A 17,222-nucleotide genomic window follows, 5' to 3' on the forward strand; every position below is an offset into this window, starting at 1 on the left:
AATCTGTCTATTCCAAGCGCTTAGTCCAGTGCTCTGCACATCGTGAGCGCTCAATAAATACGACTGAATGAATGAATGAACCCGCGCTGAGAACAGTGCTTGGCACCTAGTAACAAACACCCTCATGGTCCTGATGAAGGGACATTTAGTTGCCATTGTTTTTACGAGATATTCTTCCCCTCGACTCTATTTATTGCCATTGTTCTTGTCTGTCCGTCTCCCCCAATTAGACTGTAAGCCCATCAAATGGCAGGGACCGTCTCTATCCGTTGCCGACTCGTTCATTCCAAGCGCTTAGTCCAGTGCTCTGCACCTAGTAAGCGCTCAATAAATACTATTGAATGAATGAATGAATGAATGAATGAATACCAGGTAATCAGGTTGTCCCATGTGTGGCTCATAGTCTTAAACCTCATTTTACAGATGAGGTAACTGAGGCACAGAGGAGTTAAGTGGCTTGCCCAAGGTCACACAGCAGACCAGGGCTCTGCACCTAGTCAGCGCTCAATAAATACTATGGAATGAATGAATGAATGAATGAATGAATGAATGAATGAATGAATGAATGAATGAATGATGAAGGGCGAGCGGGAGGAGGCCGGGCTCCCCCTAGGGGCAGATTCCCGTCAATTCCGCGGCTCGGCGCCGCCGTCTCCATGGCAACCGCCCCCTCCCCTCCGCGGGACGTACGTCACTTCCGGAGCGTCTCCCCGGAAACCCCGCCCCTCCCGGCCCTCCATCCGGGTACCCCCGGCCTCCCTTCGGCGCCTACTACGTGCTCGGCACTGTGCTAAACGTTGGGGCCGACACGACCTAAAGGTGTAGGACTCCCCCCTCCCCCCCGTGGTGCTCACAGCCCTTAACCCCCATTTTACAGATGGGGCAGCTGAGGCCCAGAGAAGTGACCGCCCCAAGGTCACCCAGCAGGTACGTGGCGGGGGCGGGATTAGAACTCAGGTCCTTCGGACTCCCAGGCCCGGGCTCTACCCACTGGGCCACGCTGCCTTTCCAGAAAGAGAGGATCATAATGTTGGTATTTGTTAAGCGCTTCCTATGTGCAGAGCACTGTTCTAAGCGCTGGGGGAGAGCCAGGGGCATCAGGTTGGCCCACGTGAGGCTCCCAGGCTTCATCCCCATTTGACAGGTGAGGCAAGTGAGGCCCAGAGAATAATGATGTTGGTATTTGTTAAGCGCTTCCTAGGTGCAGAGCACTGTTCTAAGCGCTGGGGGAGATTCAGGGGCATCAGGTTGGCCCACGTGAGGCTCCCAGTCTTCATCCCCATTTTACAGATGAGGGAACTGAGGCCCAGAGAGGTGAAGTGACTCGCAGTCACAGTCACACAGCTGACAAGTGGTAGGATACTAGTGTTGGTATTTGTTAAGCGCTTACTATGTGCCAAGCACTGTTCTAAGCGCTGGAGGGGATACAAGGTGATCAGGTTGTCCCACGTGGGGCTCACAGGCTTCATCCCCATTTTACAGATGAGGTCACTGAGGCACAGAGAAGTGAAGTGACTTATAATGTTGGTATTTGTTAAGCGCTTACTGTGTGCAGAGCCCTGTTCTAAGCGCTGGGGGAGATCCAGGGTCATCAGGTTGTCCCACGTGAGGCTCACAGTCTTTATTCCTATTTTACAGATGAGGGAACTGAGGCACAGAGAGGTTAAGTGACTTGCCCGCAGTCACACAGCTGAGAAATGGCAGAGCGGGGATTCGAACCCATGACCTCTGACTCCCTAGCCCGGGCTCTTTCCACCGAGCCACGCTGCTTCTCTGTGTGACTTGTCCAGAGCCACACAGCTGGAGAGGATCCATCAGCCTCCTCCCTCCATTGGACCCCGGGAACCAAGGCCACCCCCAAACTGGCCTCTCCCAAACGCTTAGAACAGTGCTGTGCACCTAATAAGCGCTCAATAAATACGACTGAACAATTGAGGCACCGGCCCTACCTGCCATGGAGGCTGCCTCAAACCTCGGGTCTGAAACCTTGATCTGTGAGCAGGATTGCGTCTCTTTGTTGTCTCGTACTCTCCCAAGCGCTTAGTACAGTGCTTTGCACACAGTAAGAGCTCAATAAATACAATTGGATGGAGCACACCCGCTCGGGGAGGAGACCCTGCTTCATCCGCTTTCTGCAACCTCTTCCTTTCTCACCACCCTCCCTCAACTAAGCAGTGGTATTTGTTGAGCGCTTATACCGTGCCAGACACGGTACTAAGCGCTTGGGAAAGTACAACACAACAGTAGGTAGACATGTTCCCTGCCCACAACGAGTTTACAGTCTAGTTTCCTACCTTGTCTGCCCTTCCCCGCCACCCATCTCCATCCAACCACCTGCCTCCTCTGACTTTGTGGCTGTTGGATTTCTAATTTCAGCTCAACATATGACAGCCGTTTGGTTGTCCTCTTTTCAGGCTTCTTGACATGTCCCGCAGGTTTGTTGAGGTGAGCAGAGCTTCCGTGTTCAGTGATCAAGAGAAGCAGCGTGGTTCAGTGGAAAGAGCCGGGGCTTGGGAGTCAGAGGTCATAGGTTCGAATTCCGGCTCTGCCACTTGGCAACTGTGTGACTGTGGGCCAGTCACTTCACTTCTCTGGGCCTCAGTGACCTCATCTGTAAAATGGGGTTTAACTGTGAGCCTCACATGGGACAACCTGGTGACCCTGTATCTGCCCCAGCACTTAGAACAGTGCTCTGCACATAATAAACACTTAACAAATACCAACATTATTATTATTATAGTAAGCGCTTAACAAATACCAACATTATTGTTAATGTTAGGAGACTGTCTCTGTTGGAGAACTCCATCCCCTTGCCCCTTCCTACCTCTCCTCCCTTCTCTCTTTCCACTGCCCACCCCGCACGCTCCGCTCCTCTGCCGCCCACCTCCTCACCGTCCCTCGGTCTCGCCCATCCCGCCGTCGACCCCCGACCCACGTCCTCCCGCTGTCCCGGAACGCCCTCCCTCCTCACCTCCGCCAAACTAACTCTCTTCCCCTCTTCAAAGCCCTACTGAGAGCTCACCTCCTCCGAGAGGCCTTCCCAGACTGAGCTTCCCCTTTTCCCTCTGTTGCCTCTCTGCCCCCTGCTTCACCCTTGCTGTCATAGGGTTACAGCAAGCCTATTTAACCAAGTAGTTCTCAAAAGGTCCCTCATTTCTGGGCTGGGGCTGAATTAATAATAATAATAATAATAATGATGTTGGTATTTGTTAAGTGCTTACTATGTGCAGAGCACTGTCCTAAGCGCTGAGGGACATACAGGGTAATCAGGTTGTCCCACGTGAGGCTCAGCGTCTTCATCTCCATTTTACAGATGAGGGAACTGAGGCACAGAGAAGTTAAGTGACTTGCCCACAGTCACACAGTAGAATGAATATCACCTGCTTATCTGTCCTCATTGTTTAACCCTCTTTGGTGGTTTCTGGTCATTTCTTCAAAAACATTAATGCCCCACTAGGGAATACTACTAAGAAAAAGCTTTGGCTTTGTAGGGAACGGACCCGTACAAGCCATCATATATCATGCAATTGTATTTATTGAGTGCTTACTGTGTGCAGAGCACACTACTTTCGAGGTATATCCCTATGGCAACTCTGACTGAAAAGCCACTGGGGAACTCACAGTTCTAAATCATTCCATGCATATACAGAAATATTTGTTGTGCTGATGTGTTTGTTGTTTGCCAGACCTGATGCTGTTTTCACTTTTTAAAATTTCATTATCTTTTCGAAGCTTATGCTCATAAAAAGCTGCTCCTTTCATGTTTGCAGTGTAAAAATTGTAATTAAAGTAGGTTGACTTTTGGTTTTTAAATGTGGATAAATTTGTAAGGTTACATGAATGAGAAGCATTGTGGCCTAGTGGAAAGAGCATCAGGCCTGGGAGCCACAGGTCCTGGGTTCTGATGCCAGCTCTGTCACTTGTCTGTTGTGTGACTTTGGGCAAGTGACTTCCCTGCTCTGTGCCCGAGTTACCATCTCTGCAAAATGGGAATTCAAGACCTGTTTTCCCTCCTACTTAGACTGTGAGCCCCATGTGGGACCTGATTATCTTCCACCTACCCCAGTGCTCAGTACAGCGATTGGGCAGGGAACATGTCTGCTAATTGCTACTACTACTAATAATGAAGGCATTTGTTAAGCGCTTACTATGTGCAAAACACTGTTCTAAGCTCTGAGGAGGCTACAAGGTGATCAGGTTGTCCCACGTGGGGCTCACAGTCTTTATCCCCATTTTACAGATGAGGTAACTGAGGCCCAGAGAAGTGAAGTGACTTGCCCAAAGTCACACAGCTGACAAGCGTCAGATCCGGGATTTGAACCCATGACCCCTGACTCCCCAGCCCGTGCTCTTTCCATTGAGCTCGTCTTTTCTCTGTACTCCTTGTTGCACTCTCCCAAGCGCCGAGTACAGTGCTCTGCACATAGTAAGCGCTCAGTAAATAGGATTGATGAATTGAGTGGCACTTAGTAAATGCTGAATAAAAACCACACTTGTTAATCTATAATATTGTGGAGGCACAAGTCCAATAACTAAAATGAGTGGCACCGTCCGATACGCTATTGAAGCCCTTGGCCCAGCGCAGTGTTTTTGGGGGAACACGGTGAGGATTGAGAAGCAGTGTGGCTCAGTGGGAAGAGCAAGGGCTGGGGAGTTAGCGGTCATGGGTTCAAATCCCGGCTCCGCCGCTTGTCAGCTGTGTGACTTGGGGCAAGTACTTCACTTCTCTGGGCCTCAGTGACTTCATCTGTAAAAACGGGATGAAGATCGTGAGCCCCACGTGGGACAACCTGATCACCTTGCATCCTCCCCAACGCTTAGAACGGTGCTTTGCACATAGTAAGAGCTTAACAAATGCCATTATAATTATTATTATTAGATGGGATGTGAGGAGAGAATGGCAGGGAGGAGCCAGAGCGATGGACCTGAGGGAGCTGAGCGGCACGTGCGCGCGGAACCCCGGCCCCTCGGCTTAGAGAAGCAGCGTGGCTCAGTGGAAAGAGCCCGGGCTTGGGAGTCAGAGTTCATGGGTTTGAATTCCGGCTCTGCCATTTGTCAGCTGTGCGACTGTGGGCAAGTCACATAACTTCTCTCTGCCTCAGTCCCCTCATCTGTAAAATGGGGATTAACTGTGAGCCTCACATGGGACAACCTGATGACCCTGTATCTACCCCAGTGCTTAAAACAGTGCTCTGCACATAGTAAGCACTTAACAAATACCAACATTATCATTATTATTATTTTTATTCTGTCACGGGCTTCGGCCTCCGAGCCTTTATTGGTGGAGCAGGCAGCCATTGAGGAGTCAGGAGGGGCCCCTTGGCCAATGGGATTTTGGGCCCCAAGTAGCCGCCAATCAGCGCAGTGCTCTGTGATCCTGGGTAGGTCACTTCACTTCTCTGGGCCTCAGTTTCCTCACATGTAAAGTGGAAATTAGGCCTGTGAGCCCTTTGTGGGACAGGGACTGTGTCCAACCCAGTTACCTTATTATAATGATGATGCTGGTATTCATTAAACGCTTACTATATGTAAAAAACCCTGTCCTAAGCGCTGGGGTAGATATAGGGGTATCTAACTAGCCTCCCAAAGCTGTGCTGAACGTCGTGTTTTTATCGGATACCCACCTGCTCAGTGAACTCAGAAGTCACTGGCTGGACAAACTGAGACTGTAGGATGGAAATTCAGGGAGCCAGCTGAAACGCTACCATGGGGCTCACAGTCTTCATCCTCATTTTATTCATTCAATTGTATTTACTGAGCGCTTGTTGTGTGCAGAGCACTGTACAAAACGCTTGGAATGTACAGTTCGGCAACAGGTAGAGACCATCCCTGCCCAACAACGGGCTCACAGTCTAAAGGGGGGAAATAGACAATAAAACAGAACAAAAGTAGTCTGGCATAAATATCATCAAGATAAATAGAATCATAGATATATACACATCATTAACAAAATAGAGTAATACATATATACAAATATGCACAGTGCCGTGCGGAGGGGAAGGGGGAAGAGCAGAGGGTGGGAGAAGGGGAAATAGGGAGGGGAGGAGGGAGCAGAGGGAAAGAGAGGGCTCAGTCTGGGAAGGCCTCCTGGAGGAGGAGAGCTCTCAGATTTTACAGGTAAGGTAACAGGCCCAGAGAAGTCAAGTGACTTGCCGAAGGTCACTCAGCTGACAAGTGGATCCAGGATTAAAACCCACAACCTCTGACTCCCAAGTCCGGGCTCTCTCTACTGAGCCATGCTGCTTTGCGGGTGATCTTGGGCAAGTCACTTCACTGCTCTGTGCCGTAGTTTCCTCATATGTAAAATGGAAATTAGGCCTGTGAGCCCTCTGTGGGACAGGGACCGTGTCTGACCCAATTATCTTGTACCTACCACAGCAGTCAGTACGATGCCTGGCACCGAGTAAGCACTTAACAAATGCCACAATTATCATTCTGATTATTATTACCCATAAACTCCCAGAGTCTGACTTACATTCTGATGTAATAATAAGCTCGATTGCCCCAACACGACCAGCACTAGGAGCTGCAGTGGTGTGGTGTGGCATGATGCGGTGCGATACGGTGCGGCTCGCCTCCCAGCCCACTGCCGGCCTCCCCTGACTTGCCTCCCCTTTCCGCTGTGAGGGGCCCTGGGCTCAGCGCCGGACTAGATCGGATGGGACTGAGCTTATTATCACACAAGAATATACATTTCATATGATATGTAATATTTATTAATAATGATGGTATTTGTTAATCGCTAAGTGCCAGTCACAGTAATAATAATAATAATGATATTTGTTAAGTGCTTACTGTGTGCCAAGCACTATTCTAAGCACTGGAGTAGATACAAGGTTATCAGGTTGTCCCATGTGGGGCTCACGGTCTTAATCCCCATTTTACGGATGAGGGAACTGAGGCACAGAGAAATGAAGTGACTTGCCCAGGGTTACATAGCAGACAAGTGGCGGAGGCGGGATTAGAACCCATGCCCTCTGACTACCAAACCCGTGCTCTTTCCACTGAGCCACGCTGCTTCTCAGCTTCTGAGAATGATGCTGCGACTGGGGTTGAATCCTCTCCCTTTGTTCCTTCAGGAAGTGGGTCCAGCCTTGGACGTCGCCCCCTCGCCCGGACCCAGCTGGCCTTCCTCTCCGTGGGCGGCTTTGACTGGAAACCGCTGCGGGCGGGACAGATGGCTTTGGGTGGACGGGGACTCGGCCGCCTGAGGTGTCTCCGCTCGAGGAGGAGGAGCTGTTTTCTCCTGACGCTGATCTCTCTGACCTTTGCCACTTTCATCTTCTGTGAATTCCTCGTTTATTTCTTCGTGATCTTCCAGTGTAGCTGGCCAGAGGTGAAACCCGCAAATTCTAGCAGGGATAACCAGACTCCCGAGGCCGTGCTGAAGGTCATGTTTTTATCGGATACCCACTTGCTCGGTGAACTCAGAGGTCACTGGCTGGACAAACTGAGACGGTAGGATGGAAATTCAGGGAGCCAGCCGAAACGCTACCGTGCCGGAGAAGGGGCGAAGCCGGGTGCCGGGGGGACCCCGGGGAATGTGGGCTACGGCGTTCCCCGGGTCAGGGGTTTCGTTCTTGTCCTGAAATTCTCTGGGGAAGGAGCCCCCACAGTTCTCCTTGCTGGCTTGTTCCTTTGACTTAACAGTTTGGAAGTGCAGAACCCACCCAAGGTCATGAAGGTGTTAATGTGGTTTCTTAAAGAGCCTAACTTTCACCCCGAGCACAGTTGAAGCAGGGCCTCTCTGTCCATGAATGGGCACCTTTCCCACCCGAGGGCTTGGCGCAACAGTTACGTTTTCACTCGGATCCCCTCTGGGGCAGCAGGACTGATGGCTGTGGGGAGAGTGTGGATGCAGGGATGACCTTTGGAGCCACGCCACACAGAGCCCCACCGAGCTGGCCCCAGAATCCCCGGCATTCATTCATTCAACTGTATTTATTGAGCGCTTATTATTAATAATAATAATTTTGGTATTTGTTACGTGCTTACTGTGTGCCAAGCACTGTTCTAAGCCCTGGGTAGATAAGGTAATTAGGTTGTCCCATAATTAGGTTGTCCCACATGGGGCTCACAGTCTTAATCCCCATTTTACAGATAAGGTCACTGAGGCACAGAGAAGTTAAGTGACTTGCCCAAAGTCACACAGCTGATAAGTGGCAGAACTGGGATTAGAACCCATGACCTCTGACTCCCAAGCCCGTGCTTTTTCCACTGAGCCACGCTGCTTCCTGTACTAAGAGCTTGGAAGAGTACAATATAACAACAGATTCCTGCCCACAATGCGCTCACAGTCTGGAAGGGATGAGTAAAAGACCTTTCAGGACATTCACCCTCCCACCGAGCCCCTGGCCCAGTGACCGCAAGGCAGTCTCCAGAACAGGGTTGGCTAGTGGGGAATGCGCGGGGCAGGGGAAGGAAGACCCAGGTGGCCACCACCCCTGACTTCAGTGGTCAAGTTTGCGGTCTCCTGGGCCTCGCAGGAGGTGTGCAAGAGAAAGCTCCCCCCACCCTGCAGCCTTGCCCCCAGTGGCCCAAAATGGGGAAGTCGAGAAGCAGTGTGGTCCAGTGGCTAGAGCACGGGCCTGGGAGTCAGAGGGACCTGCGTTCTTATCCCGACTCTGCCACTTGTCTGCTGTGACCTTGGGTAAGTCACTTCACTTCTCTGTGCCTCAGTTACCTCATCTGTAAAATGGGGATTTGGACCGAACCCCATGTGGGATATGGACTGTGTCCAACCTGATGATCTCGTATCTACCCCAGCACTTAGTTTAGGGCCTGGCACACAGTAAGAGTTTCACAAATACAGTACTACAAAAAAAAAAAAGAAAAGGGTCAAGCAAGTCTGGAGGTGGGGAATGCCAGAGCTGAGGCTCCCTTTGGTTGGGTGGCGAACCCGTCTGACCGTATAGACCAGGGAGCAGCAGACAGATTACTTCCTACTCAGATTACCCCCCCTCTAGACTCTAAAATCCTAGTGGTCAGGGATTGTGTCCACTGACTCTGCTGTTCTGTAGTCTCCCAAAAGTTGAGTATGGTGCTCGGCACTCTCCCAAGCATTTAGTACATTGTAAGTGCTCAATAAATATCATTGACAGTGATGCTGATGCGGACAGCAAGTGCTCAATTCATTACCGTTGACTAACAGGCTGGGGGGGGGTACTACAAACTATGAAGGGGGAAAGTAGGAGGGGAGAGGGGGAGAGACAGAGACAGGCTCTGTTTCAGGATGTCCTACCACACTTCTTCATTTGAAGGGAATGGCAGATGGAGAGAGCCTTTCAGACAGCGCTGAGGCTCCTGCAGCCTGAGCTGGTCTTCATTTTGGGGGATGTCTTTGACGAAGGGAAGTGGAGCTCTCCTCAGGTAGGTCGTGCGGACTGCCGGCCCCTTCCCGCCCTGGGACACCCGGGCTGGGCAGCGGGCGCGGGAACCAGCGCTCGTCCAGTGAATTCAGACCCTTTCATTTAAGCCGCTCCTGCCTCGGTCTTCCCTCGGCTTCTGCCTCTCTACTTGAAAGTGGGCGCACGTGCGTGTATTCACTCTCTCTTTAAGTAGATGGTATGGTTGGGACCGAAACTGTATTTTTCCTCCCATGGTGTAAGTGGAAAAGCCAAGGCACCGACGACCCCCTAGTGACTTTATGTTTTTATAAAAGTGCCTCTGGAATTAAAAGCACATTGGAGCCATCTACCTGGCTGCTGTGGTTGAATTTTTTTTTTTTAAACTCAAATTTCAGCCCTTTAGATTACATGTCCGGGAAGAGCGAGTTCTATTTGTAAAAGGAGCTGATGAGTGGATCCAGGTGGGGGCACAGGTGAAACCTTGACATAAGTACTGTAATGAAAACTCCCTGTACGCAAAGATCACCTGAGATTGGGTAGTCAGAGCTAGGGTATTACGTTTCTAGTATTCCCCGGGGTGTTTGTAATCCGATTTGCCCGGGGAATATGGGGTGTTGACTGTTCCGTGGCAGAGCCGCCAACCTGCAAGAGGCACTTTTGAGATTTGATGGAAGGAGGGTCTAGTTTGGCTGTCACGGCCTTTTCTTTCTTGTAGGTTTGGGGAAGTAATCTTTTTTATTTTTTTCCCCTTCTGGGGATAATCTCTCTTCCTTGTGGTATATATGAGTGGGTGGGAGTTTCACACTTTATGGCCTTTTCTTCCTTTGTGGAAGAGCAAAATTGGAGGGAAAAACATACTTAGAGGCAGACCTGACCCTGCTTTAATCAAGGTTTGCCCTGAATAGCGCCTGCCCATTAGCCTCCAGCTCCACCCCAACTGGGGGCCGTGTGGGGGTGGGGGAGCATTCAACTGCCGTCGGTGGCAAGGTGGAGCGTCGTCAGCCATTTTGTTCTCAGGCCTGGGCAGCCGACGTGGAGCGTTTTCAGCACATGTTTCGGCTTTCGGGCCACACGGAGCTAATGGCGGTGGTCGGCAACCACGACGTCGGCTTTCACTACGAGTAAGCTTTTCGCCCAGCCCGAGAATGGGGATGGCCAAAAGATGTGAGCCCTGTGGGGGGATGGGGATGGTGTCTGACCTGATTACCTTCTCTACTGTGGTGCTTCGCTCAGAGTAGCGCTTAACAAAAACCCCACGATTATTACTCTTTTTAATGGAGGGAAGCCTGTTGTATCCTAGAGATCGTCAATTTCAGAGAGATGATGAACTCTAAAGACAATTTTACTTGGGCATCACTTACTGGATTGAACAGAGGCTGTGAAATGTCATATTTTGACTGGCTGGAAAAATGTGCCTTTTCTGAACCCTGACCACCCAGGATGGACAGTTACAAGCTAAATCGATTTGAGAAAGTTTTCAACTTTACTTCAGGAAAGCTGATTTCTCGGAAGGGGGTAAAGTGAGTATGACTTGAGCGGATGGATATTCCTTCATCTGCAGAAATTTCACTTTCCTTTTTCATTTGCAGTGTGTAGCCTCTTCTGGAATATTCACCGGGCCCCACGTTACTCAGATTAGATCAACTTTTCTAGTGAAGGGATTTGGCCTAACAGAGGTGACATTTTGCTGGAATGAGATGATCTTATATGAATAGACTGTAGACTGCTGTACTGAGCTCTCCCAAACACTAATACAGTATTCTGCATACAGTAAAGCGCTCAATAAATACCAGTGATTGAATAAATCGATTGGTGGAAGAACCAGACTTCGGGGCTTTAACAAATAGTTGGACCTCTGCCTCACCAAGGTTTTTTTTTTGACCCCACCACCCGTGTGCAGTGGCTCAGGGCACAATTCCTGGTTTCCACACAATTTCAGCAGCAGTAATTTCTCAGTCAGCTCTCCAATCTGCTGTGAGCCATCCCCCGATTTCCCTCCCCTCCACCCCCAACTATCATTCAAATCCTGCGTGGCCCATTGAAAATCTCTTCCCTAACACCCAGTGAGGAATTTCATTCATTCATTCAATAGTATTTATTGAGCGCTTACTATGTGCAGATCACTGTACTAAGCACTTGGAATGTACAAATCGGTAACAGATAGAGACAGTCCCTGCCCTTTGACAGGAGTCCCTGCCCTCTGAGGGGAGTCCCTGCCCTCTGAGGGGAGTCCCTGCCCTTTGACAGACCACAGTGTGATTGCACTGCTGTTTCTTGGTGTTGGAACCTCATTCTTCCTTTCTCCATTGTCGTTAATGGTCATGCAGTTTTCCCAGAGGCCTGAGTTGTTTGTCCTTTGCTATCCCACACCTGACACCCCGTTGATTTCCAGCCAGAAGATAAGATGAGGCGGGCTTCCTACCAGCTGCGCTCTCTTCACTAGTATTGAGTTAAACAATGTGGGCTTTTGGGGTACTGTTTCCTTTCTGCACTGGCTCTAACTTGTTTGGACAGAGAAGCTGCAAATTGGTTGGAAACAGACCCTGTCCGACATAGGGCTCACAATCTTCATCCCCATTTTACAGATGAGGTAACTGAGGCAGGGAAGTTGTGACTTGCCTGAGATCACCTACAAATGGTGGAGCTGACATTAGAACCCAGGTCCTTTGACTCCCAGACGCTGCTTCTCATCGACTGTGAGCCTCTTTTAGAGAAGCGGCGTGGCTCAGTGGAAATCACACAGGCTTGGGAGTCAGAAGACGTGGGTTCTAATCCCCCCTCTGCCACTTGTCTGCTGGGTGACCTTGGGCAAGTCACTTAACTTCTCTGTGTCTCAGTTACCTCATCTGGAAAATGGGGATGAAGACTCTGAGCCCCATAGAGGACAACCTGATTACCCTGTATCTAAACAGTGCTTGTCACATAGTAAGCGCTTAATAAATGTCATCATTATTATTATTACAAATGGAGCTGAGGGACGCTGCAGGGATGTGGTGCCCTCTTTTTGGGGGTCCCTGAAGTTGCCGTTTTCCCCAGACTGTAACCCCTGGGGCACCCACCGCACGCTCAGAAATCAAGACAGGCGTTTGTGTGGGGAGGTCAGAAGAGGAAATGAAGGGGCGGCTTAGAATGGATGTGTAAGAAAAGGGTTCTCACCCTTAGAACGCCCTTAAACAGCCAAGTTTGAGCGCCCCGCCCCTTCCCCCGGCAAAAGGGCACTGTCTCCCTTCCCCCAAGGCCGTCACCCCAAGCAGAGTCTGCTTTGGGCATTTTGGGGCACGCAGCTCCACTGTGGCCAGGGGTGCAGGCAGCAGACTCTGCCTCCATGGGGTCCAAAGACCACCCTGGGCCTCGCTCATCCCCGTGGGCCCCAGCAGATGGCTGTGGAGGCGGGCCAGGCCCACACCCGGGGCCAGGCCAGGCTGTGCTGTCCTTCCTGGGCCACTGGCTGGGAATGTCATTTTCCATTTTGAAGGCTTAGACTCTGGTCAGAGGAGGGGACTGCCTGATCTGGTGGTGGCCTTCGTCTGGTGGTGGTGGTGGCCTTCGTCTTTCTCATCCCCAAGTGTGCCTATAGGCACATAATGGCTTAACCTGTTAGACGGACCCAAACAAATTGGGTCCTGGAAATGTTTTTACAAATGAAACAAAACCCTGGCTTTTGAGTCTGATTTTCAGGCTGTGGATGTAGGGGAGAGAGAGAGGGATGGGGGGGGGGAGGGAGAGAGGGAAAGGGGAGAGTGGATATGTGAGGGGAGAGGGAGGGAGAGACAGACAGAGAGACACACCACACTGTGCTTCTGTGGATGCTAAAATGACAGCCAAACTGGCATCATCAGCTCTTTCACCAGAAAGACCCTCTTCTGGTTTGGACCTCATTAGTTCCTCTTCATTTGGTCCCATTGGCCTTGGCAGAGGTGGGAAAACGCTATTCTTTTAAAGTGAATTTCCCCAAAGACTGTTTTGTATTTGGAACACCAAAGAGAAAGCCAAAAAGAGAACGAGACATAAAGGCATCTGCCGTTCCTGTTTTGGGCTAGTAGGACTATACTGAGCAGCCTCTTTCTCAGTGGGATGCCACAGCTGGCTCCAGGTCTGAACAATGTCCTCGGGCCTCTGTTCTGCCCAGCTCACTTTGGGCCTGCTTTCTTGACAGAAGCGTTGTGGGGGTGAGGGGCTGCGTTTGTTCAGAACAACATCACGGTGTCTTCGGAAGGTGATGGAGCCAGTGCTTTCTGTCCCTCTTTCAGCTTTGTGTTGGTGAACAGCGTAGCCCTTGAGGGAGACGGCTGCCGGATTTGCTCTGAGACCGAAGCCCAGCTCATCGACATTTCTTCCCAACTGAACTGTTCCAGGCAGGTGGGCTTCAAAGAGAGGCGTCTCATCTCCCCTTGCCGTTCCCTCCTCCCCAGCTGGCCAGGGGCTCGGTGACTCGCCCAGATGTCGCAGTTTGGGGCGCTGCGTGTTCCTTCTCGGGCCCTCCGCCTCCTCTTCCTCCTCCCGCTCCAGGGCGGGGCTGCGTCAGCACGAGGGGGAAGCTGGGTTTTGGGCTCAACTTTTCCCAGCAGGAACGGAGCCGGTCCAGCTGGAGTCGAGGATGCAGGGGCGGCCGGACCCGACTTCCAGCCTCGGCCCCGCTCCTCCTTCAGGTGAGGGGGGTACGGGACGAGGCGGGACGGGCTCAGTGTCGGGGGATCGGAATGGCTCAAAAGGCAGCCGGGGTCACACCTGACTTTTTACATCTCGGTCAGCATTACCCTCTCTACCGGAGAAGTGACGCTGAATGTTCCGGGGAAGATTCTGCTCCGCCGGAGGAAAAGAACATCCCATTTAAAGAGAGATATGATGTACTTTCTCAAGAGGCTTCACAAAAGGTTTGATAACTTATCATTACATTATTTAATGTCAGAGTAACTTTCTCGTATCTCTGACTGGACGTAGGCTCTGCCAACACAGGCCCAGCTCCTCCACCGCCTTCCCCTCCCCCGGGAGCGGGGTGGGGTGGGGTGGAGTTGGGGGAGGGGAACAGTTGCTTCCTCCTCTTTGCAAACCGGAGGAAAACAAATCTGACGGCTCTTTAAACACCGCCTGAGCAATTCTCGGAAATGAGCAGTGTAGAATCTTCCTCGTGGTCAGGGCTAATAGCACAGTGTGAGTCGAGAAGGAGGCTCGATAAATCAGAGATGACGGACAGTCCCTCTGCAGTAAAGGTGGGCTGTTCCCCCGGATCACCCTGTCACCTTCCTCGGAGGGCAGGCAAAACGCTAGAGTGAAGTCTAGAACAGTGCGGTACCCTGATCGGAGAAGTGTGTCTGTGTATGTTTGGATATTCTTCCTTGCAGCTGCTCTGGTGGTTCCAGCCCCGCCTGATTCTGAGCGGACATACCCACAGTGCCTGTGAAGTGCTGCACGATGGGAAAATCCCTGAGATCAGCATTCCCTCTTTCAGTTGGAGGAACAGAAACAACCCTAGTTTCATTCTGGTAAAGTTAAAGTTTATTTTTGTCTGATAGCTTTCATAGATATTGAAACCAACAGGGTAATCAACTATTTAACTGTTGCTACCTGTAAAAAGTATACAAAAACCATGAATCCCCACCCCCCTCACCCAGCACACTAGGTGTTGAACACTCCGCCCACTTTCTAAGTACATCACTGGGAGGCAGTCCAAGAGGGCAGTTTCGCTAAAATGGAACGGGTTTTTAAAGAGCTGGGCTGGGTTAGTAGGGACCTTTACCTTATGAAGAGAGGGCAGTGGAAATCATTCTCTCTCTCTGATCGTTTTTGTGCGTGGAGAACCGTAAAACGACTTGCCGGGTGGGGCTGGCTCGTCCCGGCTCATTTAGGGCCTGGCCAGCTCCTCCTCTTGCTTTGCCAACTTGCTCCGTTGACCCGGAAGAGAGCGTTTACGGCCGTGACTCTTCCCGCCTCGGCGAGATGCTCCGTTCTTCTCCAGCGGCGTCACGTTCCCGGTCCCCTGAAGCTTAGCTTCGAACCGCAGCGCTGGTTGGGGGGTGCCAGCTGTCAGTTCCCATGCACAAGATACACTGTTGATCGTCACGTACGTCCTCCCCAAAGCGGCGGGGACGGACGGACCCTCGTGTTTGCAAGTTCGAAAGTACGCTAGAACTTTTTAAAAAGTTGTTTTTCAAAAAAAAAGTCTTACGAGGAAAATTCCTGTTGATGACCCTGGAACATGTCATTTTCTAGGTAAACAAGAGTACTTACTTTAGTGTCTTGTGGTGTGAACCCCTCCCTCCCCCCCACCCACCCCTTTGAGCTGTCAGTGATGCTCTTTGGTCTCAGCTCTCTAGTTCACAGCCTCCCACATGCCTCTCCGCCCTCTGCCCCGGACCCCGCTGGACCCACAGGAGTGGGCTGCAGCGGACCAGGGAGGAAGCCTTCGGGTTCAGCGGGCGACACCCCGTCTCGCCATCCGCGAGGGGGCCGGGAGCCTCCCTCTTCCCTCGGTTTGGAGGGCTCGTGGGTGCGGTAGGGGCAGGGCAAGCCTCCAAAGCAGCCACTTTTGCTCCCTGCCCCAGGGGCAGGACGGGGGGTGGGGGGGGAACGAATGCAAGCGGCTCACCGGCACTGCCGTTTCCCTGATTTAAGACTGTTGGGATAGCAGCATGACTCCGTGTATCCGTTGGTTTCTCCTTTCTTTCTCAGGGCAGTGTGACAGCACGGGATTATTCCCTCTCCAAGTGCCTGCTCCCCCAGGAGAAGCGGGTTCTGACCGTTTACGGGGCGGCAGGCGTCGCCCTGCTCCTCCTACTCCTGGGTCACTTCCGGCTCTTGGCTCCCCCTCGTCGTTTCGCTCGGTACGTAATTGGAAAGCGTAAGGCAACGTGAAGAGCAGGACACCTCTGCCTTGAGTAGCAGGTGCCAAAGCGGAAAACACAAGCGAACTTCAGACTGAGATCACCACTCCTGTCCGGGAGGACTCGAATCGGGTGCCGAACCCAAACGCGGCCCTCCTTCTGCCCGTCTTCGAGATGCGGGACGGTTGACGGTGAATCACTACAGGATAAATAGTTGATTGAAATGTTTTCATGCCGTAAAAAAGTAACAAGTATTCTACACCAAACTGAACTGTTTTCTTCGCTGCGTCGTTTTTTTTTTAATCATATCTACGAATACTCAAAAGGTCAGATCTGTACAACACGTCAAGTCGTAGTGGCCTCTTGGACTCGCAGGCGGGATCCACGCTCCTGCCGGCCGCAGGATGGATCGGGCAAGCCAGAAACCCGCTCGTGAAACCCGCACGCCGGGGGCTTCTGCTGCCCTTCTGGCTTGCCGTTCCTCTCAAATTCCCAAACGTTAAAAAGCGGTACGCTTGGAACCGGGGAGACGCAGATCTCTTCGGCCGCACTGAACGGGATTAGAGGGTCGGGGTACCGTTCTGCTGGTGGGTGATGAAAGTTTGGTGAAATCCGACACTAAGCCGCAGAGGCGGGAATCGCCTACCCTCCTCCGGTGACCAGACGGACAGAATTATCCTGAAAAACGGAGGGGGAAACTGCCTTTCTTTGCTATGAAAAGACTAAATGACCAGTTCCGAGCTCGAGCCAGAAATAAAACGTGCACCTATGATGCAGGCTGGCCTCCTTTCATTATAATCTTGCTACCTTAGACTGCGGGCTAGTGCAAAGGGTCATTCGCAAGGGGAAAGCTGAGACGGAAGCAATGTAAAACCGTCATCACAGCAGCAAAGGGAGTCCCATTTGGGGAACTAGCGGCACCACCCGCTGTCCCACAGCTAAAAAGGGAAAAAAAAAACCCCGACTCCCTCCAGAACCACCCTGCCCCTCTTCTCCCTCGCTCCGGAGCAAGAGGTGGCGAAACTCGTGTTTAGATGAAATACCCCAGGCCTTC

The 17,222-nt window shown here is 51.5% G+C and overlaps 1 protein-coding gene and 1 long non-coding RNA gene across 5 annotated transcripts; one reads left to right on the forward strand and one right to left on the reverse strand.

Annotated features, from left to right (window-relative positions):
* Positions 1–724: 724 nt before the first annotated feature.
* On the forward strand, positions 725–16,940 carry MPPE1 (metallophosphoesterase 1). Of its 4 annotated transcripts, none has more exons than XM_007665521.2 (10): positions 725–927; positions 7,080–7,458; positions 9,261–9,369; positions 10,365–10,468; positions 10,787–10,867; positions 13,598–13,706; positions 13,913–13,996; positions 14,099–14,221; positions 14,690–14,830; positions 16,017–16,940. In XM_007665521.2, the coding sequence occupies exons 2-10, from the start codon at positions 7,178–7,180 to the stop codon at positions 16,197–16,199; spliced, it is 1,215 nt and encodes a 404-aa protein (XP_007663711.2). In that variant the 5' UTR covers positions 725–927; positions 7,080–7,177; the 3' UTR covers positions 16,200–16,940. The 4 variants fall into 4 exon arrangements, with proteins under 4 accessions (XP_007663711.2, XP_028922573.1, XP_028922574.1 ...); XM_029066740.1 differs by having other exon boundaries at positions 13,916–13,996; XM_029066737.2 differs by lacking the exon at positions 725–927 and adding an exon at positions 2,231–2,445.
* Positions 14,826–16,026, reverse strand: LOC107547793. Its single transcript, XR_001604309.2, has 2 exons — positions 15,934–16,026; positions 14,826–15,553 (listed from the first exon to the last, which is right to left on the reverse strand). It is a non-coding gene; the product is annotated as an uncharacterized LOC107547793 (long non-coding RNA).
* Positions 16,941–17,222: the final 282 nt, after the last annotated feature.

Source organism: Ornithorhynchus anatinus, chromosome 5 (genome assembly GCF_004115215.2).
Source record: "Ornithorhynchus anatinus isolate Pmale09 chromosome 5, mOrnAna1.pri.v4, whole genome shotgun sequence".
Taxonomy (NCBI): domain Eukaryota; kingdom Metazoa; phylum Chordata; class Mammalia; order Monotremata; family Ornithorhynchidae; genus Ornithorhynchus; species Ornithorhynchus anatinus.

Bases quoted from the DNA above. Each gene is read 5' to 3' on its own strand.
- MPPE1 (XM_007665521.2), top strand. From the start codon at position 7,178: ATGGCTTTGGGTGGACGGGGACTCGGCCGCCTGAGGTGTCTCCGCTCG. The intron at 7,459-9,260 runs GTAGGATGGAAA...CTTCATTTGAAG, and splicing joins TGGCTGGACAAACTGAGACG to GGAATGGCAGATGGAGAGAG. The intron at 10,868-13,597 runs GTGAGTATGACT...TCCCTCTTTCAG, and splicing joins ATTTCTCGGAAGGGGGTAAA to CTTTGTGTTGGTGAACAGCG.